The 17,907-nt window shown below is 40.3% G+C and overlaps 2 protein-coding genes across 5 annotated transcripts in view; one reads left to right on the top strand and one right to left on the bottom strand.

The window, feature by feature from the left end:
• The window catches only part of lmtk2 (lemur tyrosine kinase 2), a 43,573-nt gene extending 37,004 nt beyond the window's left edge, over nt 1-6,569 (top strand). For all 3 annotated transcript variants that reach the window (XM_079832851.1, XM_079832852.1, XM_079832853.1), the window contains 4 exons: nt 70-2,956; nt 3,063-3,195; nt 4,017-4,271; nt 4,365-6,569. In XM_079832851.1, the coding sequence (XP_079688977.1) occupies nt 70-2,956; nt 3,063-3,195; nt 4,017-4,271; nt 4,365-4,393 (3,304 nt within the window). In that variant the 3' untranslated portion in view covers nt 4,394-6,569. The remainder of the gene's footprint in view (nt 1-69; nt 2,957-3,062; nt 3,196-4,016; nt 4,272-4,364) is intronic.
• Nucleotides 6,570-8,266: 1,697 nt separating this feature from the next.
• tecpr1b (tectonin beta-propeller repeat containing 1b) overlaps nt 8,267-17,907 on the bottom strand; it is a 37,225-nt gene continuing 27,584 nt past the window's right edge. For both annotated transcript variants that reach the window (XM_079832926.1, XM_079832925.1), the window contains 5 exons: nt 15,909-16,044; nt 11,415-11,507; nt 10,886-10,992; nt 9,004-9,123; nt 8,267-8,844 (listed from right to left, as the gene is read on the bottom strand). In XM_079832926.1, coding sequence (XP_079689052.1) covers nt 8,725-8,844; nt 9,004-9,123; nt 10,886-10,992; nt 11,415-11,507; nt 15,909-16,044 — 576 coding nt within the window. In that variant the 3' untranslated portion in view covers nt 8,267-8,724. The remainder of the gene's footprint in view (nt 8,845-9,003; nt 9,124-10,885; nt 10,993-11,414; nt 11,508-15,908; nt 16,045-17,907) is intronic.

Here is a 17,907-nt window from a genome sequence, read left to right on the forward strand (position 1 = left end):
TCTTTTTTTTTTAATAATCAAGAGCAGTTTCTCTCCTGAAATGTTGTAACTCTATGCTTTGGTCTACAGGTATGAAGTTCTACAGTTTTGTTGGCTGCCTGCAGACAAGAGGGCCACTGCTGAAGAGGTCCACCGCCTGCTCACTTACCTCCGTATGCAGGGTCAGAAGGATGTGGAGGATGACTTCGAGCAGCGCTGGAGCTCTCTCAAACCCAATCCCACCACTCGTCAAGCCACTGTCAGTCATTCCTCCTTCCCCATCCTGGATCAGTTTGATGACGGCCGAGAACCAGACGAGGTGCTCACGGTCACCGAAACGAGTCGTGGGCTAAGTTTTGAATATGTATGGGAGGCAGCCAAGCATGACCACTATGACAGCCACAATCGTTCTGCCTTGGACACTACTTTGAATTACCACAGTATGTTCTTTCCAGTGCCACGGCAGGATATTCAGGCTCATTTCCCTGACACTGTAGCGCAAGCAGAAGATGGCAGAGTCCCTGAAACCTTGCCGGTTTTTGATGCACATAAAGCATCCTCTGGGAATGAATATTTTATTAAGTTGGAGGAGCTAGACGAGAGTGAAATTGGGATGGGGGAAAGTCAGGGTGCTGAAGGTACCAGTGCTTCAGAGCAGCATCAGTATGTAGTTTTACAGGATGTCCGATTGGATGAATCCAGTACAGATGCTGATTTCTTCCATCAGAGCATCGACTCAAAAGACTCTTTTCTTCAGGACAGCCACATATGGTCCTCAAGTGAACATGAGAGCCCTTACCATACTAACATTTTCAGTGAGGGTGATGCAAAACTGGAAGATTCTCATTCATTCAGGGGAGGTTTCATGGAGCTCCCAGAGATGAATGTACCGCAGAGGGATTCTGATGGTGAAGCTAATGGTAAAGAGGCAAGTAATAGTTTTCCAAAGTCTTTTTTAGGGGTTGGACCTGAAGCCATTCACCTGGAGAACCCTGATCAGGACAGTTCAGATGTAATGAAGCTTCTTAACACTGAGAAACTGGCTGAAAACTTCTTGTTTCTTAAAGATAACAGCCTAATGAAGGACAAATCTGCGTTCTCACAGTCTGACTCAAAAAATATCCAGGAGACCATGAGCTCCATTGTTGAGACCGATGTCTCAGATAGCGTAAACCTTACAGGTGAGTCTTTGAAATCAGCTGTGAATTCTGCGCAGCTTAAGGATGAATTCTTGGACTTAGTCGGCCCGATTTTAGAAGATTTTCTGTCGCCTTTGAAAGGAAAAGAAACAATGGTGCCTTTTGATATATTAGTAACAGGAGAAACCTGTAGCAACCACCTGCCAGACACAAATGGCTCTTTGCATTCCCCGAAATCTGGGAATTACTCCTCTTCCGAGTCTACCTCTGAGAGCGTTGAGGTCATTATTGACAGTCCATCTGATAGTCATCAGTCTCTTGAAAGTGCCACTACAGATACACTACAAATGTGCATAGATGCCAAACCCCCCAGCCTTGAAGAATGCTTTGGAACCACAAAGGAGAATGAGCAGTATAAAGGAATCATCGACACAGCTGTGCTAAGCTTTACTACTTCACCTGTTGGTGAGTGTACAGAAGATGGCCTCACTGAAGGTCTAACAAGTAGTGACTCAATGAGTGATATAATGGAGCTAGACAAGAAGACCGCCAAGGATATTCCACCCTCAGAAGCTATCGATCAAGATCAAGAAACATTATTAGACAACCATGTAACTCAGGATATGTCCTCACTGTTGGTTTCAGACTCCTGTCTTGACCAAATAAGTCAGGACAGCCTTCTTGATGATAGCACCTTATCCACTCTTCCAACCACTGAGAATTCAGCTGAAACGCCAGATTCATTAGATTCTTTGGACATGCATAGGGATGTGGTGCATGGACAGTCATTGGAAAATCCTGTTAATAATAAGCTTCAACCCCCATACAAAGCCGCTGACAGTGGGTATGAAACCGAGAACTTGGAGTCACCCGAGTGGAACTCTCAAACTGGCCTGAGGGATTCCTCTGAAGAGAATGAGATGAGTAGTGCCGTGGAGCCTGCGGTTCTTGTGCCTCCGGAAATTGTTGTGTCTGAGGTGGACAGTGTACCTGATGTTCAGGTAAATGGTGGTAGAGTTGATCACCAACAAGAACTTGGTGACGTTCCCTTTGGAGGAAACTACCGAGACTCAGCTTACTTCTCAGACAATGAGGAGCTAGATAAGAAGAGTGAGGATATCAGTGGAAGCCTCCCAGGAGATGCTTCATTTTGGCTCCAGAGTAATCGAGAAGCTGGCGAAAGTCAAGGAACAGAAGCTGTTGAGGAGCATTCAGTGTCCGAGATATCCCCTGAATCTGCAGGTCCTACTTTAGAATCAACTGATGGTAATGTTCAGGCTACAAGGACTCCTTTACCTGAGTTGGTTCTCACCTCTGAGGAAGATTGGAGCCAGGATAAACCATTGACTGTCGACGACGCAGACCAAACTCTTCCCCACGCAGCCCCAGAACATGCAGCAACATCACCTACCTCAACGCAACCCTCAACAGACGTCAGGGTCCACGCAAAGCTAACAAGGACATATGCTGGGGAAGGAACAAAGAAAAAAGAGCCAGATATGGAGGGGAGGTATTTAGGAAAGCTCGATGGATCCTCGATGGAATATGGCACCGAGGATGGAATGGATGCTGATGAAGAAGATGAGAACAGTGATGAGTCAGATGACGATATGCGTGCCTACCGATTACACAGCTCTAGCTCTGAGTGCAGTGAGGATGAAGTTGTGCACCCGGTACCTGTTATCATCTCGGACAACAGCAGTTCCCTCAACCTCAAAAGCCTGCTGAAACCTAAATCCCTTCAGACTGCTAAAGCAACATCAGAAGAGGGCAGCGATGGAAATAATAGACGTGGTGTGTCGTTCTTTGATGATGTCACTGTCTACCTTTTTGACCAGGTCAGATGTTTTCCTTATCTTTTTAAATACAACGTGATTCTTTTTTTTTTTTTTTTTAAATAATGCCTGATTTCTATGCCTGATTCCCTGTTTTCCAACCAAATAGGAAACCCCAACAAAGGAACTTGGTGAGCATACACTTGACCCCAGTAGTCAATTGTCTGATTTCAGCAGTCCAGTGTCCTCCTCCAGCTACTTCAATAGATTTACCAACTCGGAAAGCTCCACCGATGAAGAAGGTAATGACTAACGTTAATTTTCTTCTTTACGGTCTACGGTCTACATCAGTGTTTCCCAACCATGGTCCTGGACTACCCCCAAAAGTACACTTTTTGGATGTTATTCTCTGACACCCATTTCAAGTCTCATGCTGTCCCCCAATTCTCCCCCTCTTATACTATGCCCTTAAAGTAATGTAAAAAGGTAGTGTACTTTTGAGTGTGTAGCAGAAGGCAAGTCTTATTGTCCACTCTTGTGTAATTGCCTGCATTCTGTCACCATAAAGCACCCTGCCAATCATCGTGTCACAGTTAACATCCTCAAATACACACTCCACATTCGGTTCAATTTACACTACTAAAACAATTCTTCGTACCATATCAGAGAGAAAACAAGCAGCACATTGATATACTAAATTCCACCCTTATGACTGGTTTTGTGGTCCAGGGTCACATAACATCAGTTTTAGGTTAGATATTATTAATAACTCAAACCCTTTTCTGGGCATCTCTACTTAACCGTCATCTCATGCACATCCGCCATGCTTGTTTTTATTTGTTTGTCCTTCTGAACTGAATGTACCTCCAAAACTCAATGGTTTGTGGGCAATATCAACCGTTAGAGTGTGGGCATGGATCCACACTGCACTCCAAGTTTCTTAACTATTTTGGTGTCTCTGTGAATTATATTTCTAAAAAATTACATTTTCAAAAACCAAAATGAAAGCGTTCCCTCAGCATTTGGCCAAAGAAGGCCAGGACTCTATCAACAAAGATCCTTAGGAGACTTGTGAGCCTCAGGTTGAATGCCAAGACTTTAAACCTTTGGATTTGTTTCACAGGTGGTGCATTTGAGTGGGATGATGACTTCCCATCTCCAGAGCCCAATTTTCTTTCAAAAGCAGCCAGTGATCATTCTGCCAGTAGGTCCAGTGGGACCTCGGCAGCTTCTAAGTATTTGTCACCACCCCCAGCGAACCGCACCCTAGAGCAGAGCTGGAACAGTCCCTCCAACTACTCGCGCTTCTCCATCTCCCCAGCCAGCATTGCTAGCTTCTCCCTCACCCACCTCACAGACTCCGACATTGAACAAGGGGGTAAGTTGAACACAAACATCCACACATGAACAAGCAGGAGTGGGACCTCAAGAATCTTAACTTCTGAATCTTGTTTCTCGTATTCTTTCTCAGGAAGTGGTGAAGATGGAGAGAAAGATTAACCAATCTTTCGGACACGTGTAAATGTCGGAGAAGTGTGACGGATATATTTGCTTTGAAGGCTTTGATTGCTTCTCAGGCAGCGTTGGTATTTATTTGAGGTTATGAAGGGGACTGCAGAGACTGAGCTGGTGGCATCCTGTGATGACTTCCCACGTTCTGCAAACGAGATATGATTTGCAATGTTTTTTTTCATCAGTGCAATTTGGAAGACACTTTGCTTCACACATGCTTTAGATACTTTCACGTGCTTCCCAAGTGTCCTGCCTCACTTTTTCTTTCTTTTGCTCGTATGCATTTCTTCTCACTGTCCACATTTTGCTTCAGAAATGTATCAAACAGAGGACTTCCTCTTAAACACTAATGAGCCAATAGACTCGATCTCAGTTGTGCAATTGAAATCGTACAATACCTGCCTTTTTATTTGAACACACTGGATTTTAATTTTTTTTTTTAATGTGAAATCTAGTGTGACATGCTTATTTATATGATTGTGTATGGATTAGATGTCCAATAGAAGCAGTATGGGTCTCCATAGATATTTTTGTACAGTGTATGGACTGTTCATTCATAATAACAAAAGACTTTCACCCAAGCATAGTTTCAGCAACATGTTTTGTATTAAAAGATGTAAAAGTCAGGATATGAGCAGCTAAGCGGTTTCGGACACGAGATGCTATTAAGTCTTAAAGTAGTGAGCAGTCTTTGTCATTGCAGTCTATTCATGAGGAATGCTTAAGGATTGCTGCGTATCAGGGCTTTTTGCGGAAGTTTTGTCGGATTGTATATTGAACGGGCCATCGCAGTGCCTCACAGCCCCTCCTTCTGTCTTCATCCGTTCTGAACTCAGTTCAGGTTTATGTTGTGCAAGTTGTATTCAGTACCAAGGGGATTCTCACCCATCTAGAGCATATCAAGGTCATATTTCACCTCAAAATCAAAAGAAAGAAACAAGAAGCCTATTTTTTGGGATAAGTAAGACTTTTTCATTGACTGTTGAGCATGTTTCCCCCCACAAATTCTCATTACTGTGATGTGAAAATAAGTCATGATATTCAAGTGTTTGTATTATAATGGTAGTTTTTGTTTTACGGTGTTGAAACAAGAATGATATAAATATGGTAATGATATTCATATTGATATTTCGCAAAAGAAATTCTCTAGATTTTGGATTGAAATGTGACCCAGACATTCAACGTGAGATTCACCACCAAGTTGTCATTGTTGGCGGTAGATTGATCTACATGTTCAGCGAGTAACTTCCAAAGCTGCTTGTGGCATCGAGTAGGAATACTGTTTAATGGAAAAACAAAAGAACCTCCTTCAATTTCTGATTCCCGGTGTTAACTTATAAAGAGCAGCTTGTAAACACTCAAGGGATTGGAAATGATTTAGTTTGTCTTCTTTTTGTGCATGTATTACTCATTGGACCTGACATGGGTCATATGAATCGGTTATATTTGCCAATCTTGCTGCTCAGAATGCTTTTTCTTTGGGTTGACAATGACCCCGATCGACTAATGTATATAGTAGAAATCGAATCAAGGTGAAACCACACAATCAGAGGGAAGAACGTTCGGCATCACAGAATATTTTCTTGGTTCAATCTGGAAGAACGTTGATTTTTGGTATGAGCCTGATCATTTGTAAAGGTTATTGCTGGAATAATCGGGTTCATAGCTTCAACACCCCCTTGTAATTCAGTACAGTAATCTCTCTGTTTTAGACCTGTTGAATATCTGTATTACCAGCACTCGATTTCAGTTCGAATTGAAATTTTATGAAAGGAAAATCTTTGGTTTTATTCTACAGTATACTTTGCTTAATCTTGCACATCTTTAAAGTGTAACTTAATGTTGAATTGTTCTCCTGTATATAAATGTTTAATTTTGTCTGTAAATTGGGTATGATGTTAGGAGTAGGTACGAGGACTGATTTTGTAATTTAAAGCTAAAATGTGACACAACGGGTGAGAAGTGAACGAAAAAGACAAATTAATGATGGAATAAATGGGGAAATGCAGGTCATCATGTCCTTGTAACTTGTACATTTTAAAAAATGGTGATATTTTTACTTCGTATTGATGACGATGATCATGCCTACTGTCACTGAAGGAATGGTTTATAATGAATTGCTCTGTTTATTATGGAATTAAATGAAAATGAACTTCTGTCTTGTATTTTTCCTTGTCATGTATGATTCGCAGATGCTTTTATTGACAGGTTCAAGCAATGGTGCAAGTTTGGGGAAAGAGTGTCAGACTAAGAACCGATGGGGTGGGGTTTAGAAAATCTGTTTTTGTGTATTATTATGGGCCAAGCGTAGACGCCTATTGTAATCGTTGGCATTATTCTTCTTCCGTTTCTTCTGCTATTATGAAATTTGAGTTATGAAATTTGCCACACAGATAGAGGACAGTATGAACGGTCACCACAGCAAATTGTCAATAACATTTAAACCATAAGGTCTAGAAACGAAATAAAATTTCTTCTGATTCCTTGGCTCAAGATTCAATTGCACCCAAATTTTCCGGAAAAAAAAAAAATTCCTAGGCCGTTGCGCTGATTTTCACAAAAAAATAACCAGATAACCTTCAAACCATGCCGACAAAAAGTTATGGAATTCAAGTTAACGTCAAACCATTCTCGAATAACGCATAAATGAATATGACAAAGTGCCCGCCAAAATGAATGTGATGATATACCTCTGCAACGCTTTAGCGAATTCTGATCAAACTTGGTGTCTTATCATAGATATACGTAATAAAGGCTAGATGTCTTACGGTGGAGTCTATAACGTCATCACCGGCGGCCATCTTGTCACAGGCAAGCTTTCTGGCAGGCTCTGTGGTACCTGATGTAAGGTGAGTGATCTGCACGAACACAAATACTCTCATCTCGCTGAAATCTTGATGGATTTACAAATGGTTTGGTTTCTTACAAACATTATTAACGTGGCTATAATTCTGGATGCTTGAACAAATTATGAATAATTATTCATAAGTATGCAGTGTCAACTACATCACTAACGTTTATAACAAACAAAATCATTTGAAAATCGGTAGAAAATTGAGCAAGTTATGGTTATTTAAAAAGTACATGCACCATTAAAACACAATGTTACGAGTGAGCGAGCTGACGGTGACGAGACATCTAGCCTTTATTATGTGTATCTATGTGTGTTATGCCAACCATGACCTGAGGATACCTTGACCGGTTCAGCGCAGTGCCACCTAGTGGTCAGGATATATGAAAAATGCTGCAAATCAAAAAACTGGTCTCTTTAGATTCAGTGCAGCATGCAAAGTCCTATATCGACCATTTTGGGCGTCAACCATTTTAAATTTTGTGATAAAATGCTATATTTCACAAACACATTGGCGTATCGTTGCGAAACTTGGTATGTGTCTTCGGCACTATGCGCCGACAGTACTCAAAGGTACTGTTTCATGGCAGTGCCACATTGTGGTCAAGTTATAATGAAATTTCCACAAATGCTAATAACTTTTGATTAAATTAGCCTATTGTAATGAACCTGTCTTAATAGATGCTGTATCTCTGCAATGCTTTGGAATATTGACATATTGACTTTGCATGTCATTGTTACATCACTCTTACCACAGCACATCAATTTGGTCACAGCACCACTTATTGATTGAAAATTGCTAGTGGCTGTATTTATGATTTTTCAGCCATTTTGCCTAAAATCATAAAATGTTTTTAATTGTTGCAGTTGGTCTGATGCACCCAGCCAGGTTGGCATGTTTGTGCTTGGCCCCGATAATTGATGCTTGCAGCTATATTTGTTATATTTGCTGTTCCGTTTGGAACTGATGCCAGTGGTGCAGAATTTAATTCACAAAGCTGGTGCTTTTTAAAAGGTCTTTATTGGGAAAAAAAAGCATGTCCAAAGAAAGATCACAGTAGGGAAGTTGGGTCCACATATACAGCATTGTCTCTGACTATGTAAGTGGACTATTTATATTATCTTCAAATAATATAATCAAACCAATAACATATGATAACAGAAACTTAAATACGGCAACAAGAAAATGTGACATGCTCAAAACAAAGTGACATCAGTGGGTCAGGTGATTCAAATCATACAGAAATCAAAAGAAGTTCAGACACACCTGGAAGTTTCTTTGCACAGAAGTGAAAGTTTGTTATTCAGGCAAGTGGAAACAAAAGAAAAGAAAAAAGTCACATTTGGTTGAAAGGGCACAGGGCACAGAGACAGAAAGGGTGTCAAGAACAGCAAGCTGGGATGTGCACATTGTGCAGTCAAGCATGATGAAGGTGATGATGATGATGGTATCGGGTGAGCAAAATGACTAGCAGCTCACAGCATTCCCATTCACCTGACTCTGAGTCCGGCTGGGCATTGGACTGCGCGGTGCCATGCGCTGAGCCTCTAGAGCGTTCCCTCTCACAGACAGGTGGTCCCAGCCGCCCTGTTCAAGTGCATTAGTTGAAGAAATGACTCTCAGTGGAAAGATGTAACACAGTTTCTTTTTTTTCCCATTGTTTGTCAAATCTATCAAATTTCCTCTTTTCAGAGGAAGGCACAATTCAGCATTAGACCTAAAGTGAACAGTTATGGAAAGACTCACCCCAATACCAAAGTCCCAGCTCAGGCCTTTCGGCTGCATGGGCTTCACTCCCAGTCTGTGGCACACAGTTCCTGAGCTTTCTAATGGATAACCTGCCACTTTATCAGCAATTATCCAAACCTGCACAAATAAAACATCACAACCACTTTCCAGTTTCACAACCATCAAACCAGTAAAACTTTGTTTTTATATCAAGTTAAAATTATTTGTGGTGGATCTGGGCATTATGGGAGCTGGTAAACCTCAGGAGGAGCATTCCAAGGTGTAGATGGAGGAAAGGTTAGTTCTATAACAAGAAACGGTGGCATACAGTAAAAGGAAACAAGAGCTCCCAGCATGTACATGGAGAATAACAAAGGGCCCAAGATAGAGCCTTGTGGAACACCATACCTTTGATAGGTCAGATACCTTTTCATTCACACACCAGGGGCCTCATTTATAAAATGTTACATAGAAACCGTTCTACATTTGATCTTACGATCATTTCTCAAATGCTTTCCACTTAGTCATGTCTCCAGCGTGTTGACTCCGATCTTCAACCAGATGGAACTAGACAAATATTCTGGATGTTCCGAACTGATATGACTTCTGACCTGTAATGTTGCCTGAATCATAATCATACACTGTTCATTCGTTGGCCAGAGGAGTCTGAGCCTGGTTTCTACAAAGGTTATTGTTCTCCATTCTGTCACTTGTGGAGTTTGGGTTCCTTGCCACCATTGCCTTTGGCTTGCTTAGTTGGGGACACTAAATATTCAACTATATTACTGATCTGCCTGCATTGACACCACATGAAAATTTAACTGAGCTGGACAAGGACATCAGTAACCGCATTTCCATTACCAGTTTGCGCAAAACTTTTGCGGTACTTTCTAAATGTCCAAAAATCATGGCAACAGATGTGGTAGGTTTACATTTATCCCAGCCACCATTTTTAATCCAAGGGAGTGGCCACGTATGAGATGTTTCTGGGTATTTCTCCCTCCTTTCTGCTTCAAGGTCTTGATAAATTGTGGCATTTCTTTGTTTAGCATCCAGTGTTCCCGCAAATTATTTTGTCTTTTAATAAAGAACTCGGTCTCATCTTCTGTCCAAACATATGGCATGATCTTTAAAGAATTATCAACTTTTACGTACACCAGGTGACCTGTAAATGCGAAAAAACTTTTTAAAAAATTGCAGTTATGTGAAATATTTATTTTTCTAATTGGCTGAAAAACCACCTCATGCGAGCGTAAAAACGTTTTTGCAATTTATATTAGAGTTTTTGCTAAATTTACATGTTTCCATTATTTTGCGTATTTCCAATTCGCAATTTCAATTTGTGCAATTTGAAGGGTAATGGAAATGCGACTACTGTCATCACAACAGGAAAATAATGCAACAATTTTATTTAGCTTGTTTTGAAACAATCTGTTTTGTAAATTGTGTTGTAAATAGTGGCGTGTTCCTTTAACTCTTTCCCCACCATTGACGGAAATGTCCGTGTTTTCGCTGTTATAATAATAATAATAATAATAAATTTTATTTGTACTGCACTTTACATTTGGAACAAATCTGTGTTATAAGGTAGGGGGTGCTATTACGCATCTTCTGAATGAGGTCAGAATCTACAAATCAAAACACAGGCGAAGAAGAAGCAGAAACAAGCGATATCATATGTAAGCAGATGCATATGTAAAATAATCAGCATTCAACAGCATATAAATCAAAACTGAATGAAATGTCGACCCAGGACGAGCTACAGGACTGAAGTTTTTTCAAAAACGCTGCCGGGGAAAGAGTTAACTTTAAATGTGATATATTAAATAACACTACAGTTACAAGTATTTGTGCTTTAGTATGTTAGTCAACACATCAAAATAAGTCAAAGGTTTCAAACCTGGTCGAGTGGTCCAACGGACACCTTGCACACATTACTGGAGATGAGTTCCCATGCAGAACCCTGAGGATAGCTGGGTGTCAAACCCTGTCTGTACCACAGATTACCTGCACAAACACACGTAAAGATATAGATATGAAAGTATATATATTTCAAATAATAGTGCTACATTGACGTCATCATGTTGCATGTTTAATTCAGAGCTGATTCAGATTAAACAACTGGCCTCTAGCTCCTTGGAAAATAAAGGTTACTTTTAATCCTTCTTTGTGTAAAAATGTCCTTTGCCAGACAAATCAAATCAAGGAAGTTAAGACAAATGGCTGATATTCACATATCACACAGGAAATGGAGCTGAACAAGTGCTCTGTTTGCATGCTTCACATTTTGACAAATGTAGCTGACCATCCAGGTTTTCCAAGCAATGTGCATACTTTGAATTGACACACTTCATAATGAAAGAGTAATTCAGAGCCCATACAGCTTGATTCAACCAAATAACAAAAGTGAGCGGAAACGTCAGTCTCACTGTTTTCATCTACAGCATAAACGGAGGTCCTGCCCACAGACACCTGTTTGAGCGTCTGCCTCGGAGGAGATGGGATGTGGTACCAGCACTCGCCTGAAAAATCAAAGCACATAAATCATAAAGAGTCACTTAACAAAATGGGTGGTGCGCCTGTCCTTTCTAAAGACATAACAGTTTAATGCTGTTAAAGGTTTACAGGCATTTTTATGAAAATAACAAGAATACAGTAACAAAAAAAAAAGAGAGAAAAGTATTAAAGGGGTGGTAAACCACGATTTCACTATTCTAACTTTAGCTAACGTGTAATGTTGCTGCTTGAGCATAAACAACATCTGCAAAGTTACAACGTTCAAAGTTTAAAGCAAAGGGAGATATTTGCTTTTAAAGAAATCAGTTTCTAAGGACTACAGCAAACGGCCGCTAGGGACTACTACACATTCACCCAGGTTTTGCTGACATCACCAGGCCCAATATTTACATAAACCCCTCCTCCGGGGAATATGAAATAAGGGGGGGTGAGGCCATTTTGTATCGCGGCGCTGTTGTGGTATAGTAGGCTGGAGTGTTGTTGCCGCGATGCCAAGGAAACGCTGTTATTTTCATCCGTATTGCAGGTCTGGGGTACTTGCTCTGTTCAGCCTTCATAGGGACGGGGGTGCGTTGCAGAGCGTTTAACATACAACATGTTATATGCACGTGTGTTTGAGTCAGCGGGGAATCAGACACGCGCGGGGCTCCCTGCAGCACATCCACGGAGGAGAACATCCACCGTCTTCGCGATTTCAATGCCAGATTTGCACAACGTCAGCTGCGTGAAAAAAACACTGCCGGTGCGTGGATGCATGACGCGCGCGCTGCACATTTCACGGAGGACAACACAAACTTCCACAAACTTCGCGAGTTCAATACAGGATATGCACAACGGCTTGTCCTGAAAGCTGGATTTACAAACAGAAGCTGTTCACGGGCCACAACCTGTAAGTCTGATTTATTTTTCATCGATGTGTTTTCCTGTAATAGGTTGTAGCAAGGAAGTAAACAGATGACAGCGCTGTTCTGCAAACCAGTCTGTTAAATGCTCATTCATACTTAACGTTATCCGATGAACACCTAACGTTACAAACATTAACGTTAAAATCTCAACAGCGAACCTGACATTAGTGTAAATGATTCTTTGATTAGAGCTTTTATGTATTGTTTATCTACAGGCTTGCTAAACATGGTTCTGTGTGTGATTTGGCTAACTTACTAGTTTAAGCCAGTGCTTAGTGTTTGTTTTGGGTTAGTTCTTGTGACAGATATTTGGCTATAATCGTTCTAAAAATACAAAAGTTAAAGTGCCATTCAGTAGCGATCACTATAGATCCGCAGTCTTTACTCTTGAGGACTGAACAGGTTCTGCTCGATCATCTTCACTCAAATGTTCTGGGTCTGATTCGGGCTCAGATTGGTATGGTTTTATTGACGCCGTTGTTTCTAACACTGACCAAAGCACAGCCTCCGGTAAAGGTAAGGGGCGTGACGTTTCCGACATACGTGCACTAGGCGTTTAGCGAATCACAACACACTGGGCCAGCTAACCAATCTGAGCCCATCGCGTATTTTTGAGGGACTGGCTTCATACAACCCGGAAAGCATCAGACCGTTTTACAAGGAGGGACAGAGCAGTGTAGAATAAAGGTCAAATATATGAAAAATAAGGCAATTTTTTTTAAAACGAAGCATGAACACATGTTACAGTGCACCCCACAAACACAGTCAAGCCTTCAAAAGAATGTGTTTTACCACCCCTTTAAACATTATCAAAGGTTCAGTGTGTAAATTTGAGCGGCATCTAGTGGTGAGGTTGTGAATTTCAACTGCTCACCCCTCCCTTTCAAAGCACAGAGAAGCTATGGTGGCCGACACAGGACAAAGGTGTCGTCTGAGACAGCAGAGAGTAGCTAGCGCTCTGTAGAGCAGTTTGTCCGTTTAGGGCTACTGTAGAAACATGGCGGCGCAAAATGGTGACTTCACTGTAAGGGGACCCGCGGTGTGTGGAGATAGAAAAGCCTCATTCTACGGTAATAAAAACATAACGGTTCATTATGTAAGGTCTTTATACACCACTGTATATTATATTGCATTTCTGTCAATAGATCCTCATAAATATTACACAGTGCACCTTTAAATGGGACCTATTATGCTTTTTGTTTTTGGGCTCTACTAGAACACGTTTTCAAGCTTGAACGTTCAAAAAAACACATTATTTTTTCCCATATTTGTCATTGCTGCAGCACCTATTTTCCCAGTCTGTCAGTAACGCTCTGTTTAGTTCCGGTCTCTATAAAGCCCCTCCTTCTGAAAAGCACAATGTGCTCTGATTGGTCAGCTGGATCAGTGTGTTGTGATTGGTCAACCTCTCGGAAATGTCCTTCCCCTTACCATAAATGTGAGTTTCAAAAAACTACTAACTCAACCAGGCCCCACAACCTTTATTTTGCATATGGCCTGGGCGGGAATTATTTAAATCAGGAATATTGTGGCTTGTTGGTTCCCAGAGGAAAACTGAAGACTACAATGTATTTCAGGGAGTTCAGAAACAGTGACACTGATACAAAGACACACTAAAGACAGTCAAACATGTAAAAACACATAACAGGACCCCTTTAAAAGACTAATACTTGTAACTGTCTCAATTATTCTTTATTTACTATGTCATATGGAATAAGCAGCTGTACTGAATGTCAGCAAGGAGATGAATGACAAGTGTCTATTTTTATAATTTTATCTTGTTGGAAAGAGTGTTCTTACACTGTCAGCTATATTATCATGTTTTTATAAAGTAAACAACTGATTGTTGAAATAGGTATTTGTATAAAAATATCAGAATTAAGTTTTACTTCTAATATGCATCCTGCGGTGTTGTGATCATTAGCACAGGGTTAATAATATATTAACTCTTTCCCTGCCATTGGTGGAATTTTCCGGCTTTTCCCTGTTATACGGTAGGGGGCGCTATTACACATCTTCTGAATGAGTACAGAATCTCCTTATCAAAACACATGCAAAGAAGAAGCAGAAACATGCAATATCATATGTAAGCAGATGCACATGTAAAATAACGCGATCATCAACATTAAACAGCATATAAATCAAAAGTGCCTGATGTTACTGAATCAAATGTTACAGGACTGTGAAGCTTTGGGGGTGTTGATGGACTACTCCATCTGTGTTTTGATCATCGTTCTGAATCCCATTGTAACTTTTAAAAAAGTACTTTTTCAAAATAAAAAAGGGCTAATTTCAAAGCACACTAAATGCACAGTATCACATTTATCAAACTGAAATTGGAAATCCAAAACCAGTAGTATTTCACATATTTTAGGATTAATCATCATCATTCTCTGGTTGAAATGGTCACTCTTTCCATCAGGGTAATATATTATTAATAATAATAATAATAATAAATCTTTATTTTCTATAGCGCCTTTAAATGTACATCTCAAAGCGCTTTACAGAAACAGATAAAACAAAGTACACAAAAGAGAAAAATAAACAATAAGCATAAAAGAAAAATGAATAAAAAGAAAAGAATGTGACATCAAAACAGTTCTAAACTTAAAAAAATTGTTTTAAGGCGAGATTTAAACATTCAGAGATTGAGTTTGCCTTCTCTCAATCGGTAAAGAATTCCATAATTTGAGCTAATGAGGAAAAAGCCCTATCACCCATTAGTCTAAGACGAGTTTTTGGAACAACTAAAAGACCAGTTTCAGATGAACGAAGATTACGCGTCGGAGTAAAGGGAATTAAAAGCTCAGACAAATGTTGCGGTGCCAACCCATGTAAAGCCTTGTAAGTAAGCATCAAGATTTTAAAATCAACCCTAAACTTGACCGGGAGCCAATGCAAAGACTCCAAAACAGGAGTGATATGATCTTTCATCCTAGTTCTAGTAAGGATTCTAGCAGCTGAATTTTGAACTAGCTGCAATTTGTTTAGGGTAGCTTTTGACAACCCAGCCAACAAGGCATTACAATAATCAATGCGGGTAAACACGAAAGTGTTAATCAAAAAGAAAGCATTGGACGTAATCTGACAATATTTCTAAGAAAGAAAAAATATGTTTTAAATGTATATTTAATGTGGCTCAAATGTTAGATTTCCATCAAAGATCACCTCCTAATTCTTCAATTTTGATTCATAATTTAACCATCAACAGCTAGGGTAACCGACCCAGCATTACGTAGTTGGTGGGGTGAACCAATGAGCTCAGTCTTCTCTCAGTTAAGACATAGGACATTTTGAGACATCCATTCGTTTACCTTAGAAATACATTTAGAAAGAAAATCAACAGGCACAATTTAATTAGATTTTAAGTGTATGTAGATCAGAGTGTCGTCTGCATAAAAATGAAATTTTAGACTAAGAGATCCTAAAAGCTGACCAAGTGGAAAAATATAAATGTTAAAAGGCAAATTCACACCAATTGTCATAAATTCTGATTCTCACCAGCTGGATTGTTTGCAGACACAGATCCCCGGTAGAAGACGGCCCCGTCCCTGGCGATGGCCCACACCTGGTGACCTCCTCCTATGCAAATTGACTTGAAGGGCTGGTCTGTCCCCACATGGAGCCAGGAGTTGCCCTGTGCTTTGAAAGAGTCAGAGGTTAAAAGAGGATCAGCACAACTTAACATGAGAACAGACAGAAGAGAGCAGCTGGCCAGAGAGACATATTCATTCCCTGACTACTAATATAATAAAATAGCCCACAAAATCACAATGAGAGTTTTGTGCCTAATTGCTTTAAAGACATACCCTTACGAAATGTATTCAAATGTGCTAGTAGTATACTTTCATTCTACTTTTTATGTACTTCTCAGAAATATACTTCAAATTGCACAAGTAGTCTATACTTGACTTATATTGACAAAAAAAAGTCTAAAGGCCCTATTTAAATTGTCTGAAGCGCATGGCGCAGGTGCACTTAAGGTGTGTCCGAATCCACTTTTGCTAAAGATTAAAAAAGGTCTGTGCGCCAGGCGCATGGTCCAAAAGGGTTGTATCCATAGACTGTAAAAAAAATATGGACGTAGTGTCCGTGACGTCACCCATAGGTTTCCGAAGAGCATTTTTGAAGCCTAAAGTCAGTCGATCCGCATCACTCCTGGATAACAGAAAATGGGCAAAGAGGCAGGATGTGGCTAGAGCTGAGGTGATGTAATGACTAACAGACAGCAGACAAACGGCTAGTGGTGACAGCAGCGGCAACCCACCTAACACCTTAATTATGCAGAACTTTAAGGCTTAATATAATTTAAACGAATAAGTTATAGAAAAAATTCACCCCCCTCACAGTTGTCATGAAGGGCAAAATTAGCCGTATAGACCAAAACCACAATTTGTACCAGGCTGTAAACATGTTTTTTTCTGCAGTAAAGTTGCACGCGTTGTGTACCCGCCTATAGGTGCATATTATAAAACACACTTTAAATAACACAAAAAATACTGCACTATTGACTTTAGACCAGGTTTTTGTTGGTCAATGGCACAGTCGTTTTCAGTTCCTCAAAATAGCAACGCACCAACAATGCGCCTGAACACACCTGGTTTTCACACCAGCACGCCCATGGGCGAACAGACGGGCACAAGTGCATTAGCTATTTAAACAACGTGGCGCTGGACGTGAAAATGAGAACTGCGTCAGGATGAAACTAGCAAAAAACACTTGTGTCGTGCCTGACACCGCAATTGTGCCGGGTGTATGATAGGGCCCAATCGGTGCGTCTCATTCAGCTCCCTAGCTTGTTAATCAGTATATCGTGTGCGCGATTTCAGACACTGGTAATGACAGTAAAGGACGCTGGATCACTACACATTGGGACACTGATGACTCTATTTCCAGCGGTTGTGACAACGTCCTCATTGTACAACATCACTACTGGTATTTATGAACAACAGCAGAGCTGATATCTTTCTGACATTACTTGTAATGTTATTTAAAGTACATTATGATAAATACTTTGCCTGTTACATATAAGTGCAACATTTCAGTCATAAATAAATTATAAATGTTAGCTAGTGTTCATTACCTGTCTAATGATGTATGTTTATCCTGAAATATAATAAAATAATGGTTTAAATTTTTTAAAACATGTAAAGCTTGTCGTTGGCTCACCTGATTTAAGTTTTATGTTTCAGAACATCAGTTAAAGGAACATAGTGAGCGTCGATGCACCCTGGGTTTTGCGGTGTATTGTGGGACTTTTTAGGGAGCGAACATTTCAGTGACCTGGAACGATTCTGCAACTGAGACAGCCCTTAAAATGTCCGACTCCCTGATCAGTGCCCTGACTACTGAACTATATTTATACTCAATCTTTTGATCGAGGTATACTTAAAAGTATAATTAAGTATTATAAGGCCCTGTCCCAAATGACACACTTCATGTGCACTTTCGGTCTTGTGGACAATGGCCGCTGCGTGCGCGTGTCCGTTAAGTCCACAAT

The sequence above is a fragment of the Gobio gobio genome (genome assembly GCF_949357685.1).
Source record: "Gobio gobio genome assembly, chromosome: 1".
Lineage (NCBI taxonomy): Eukaryota > Metazoa > Chordata > Actinopteri > Cypriniformes > Gobionidae > Gobio > Gobio gobio.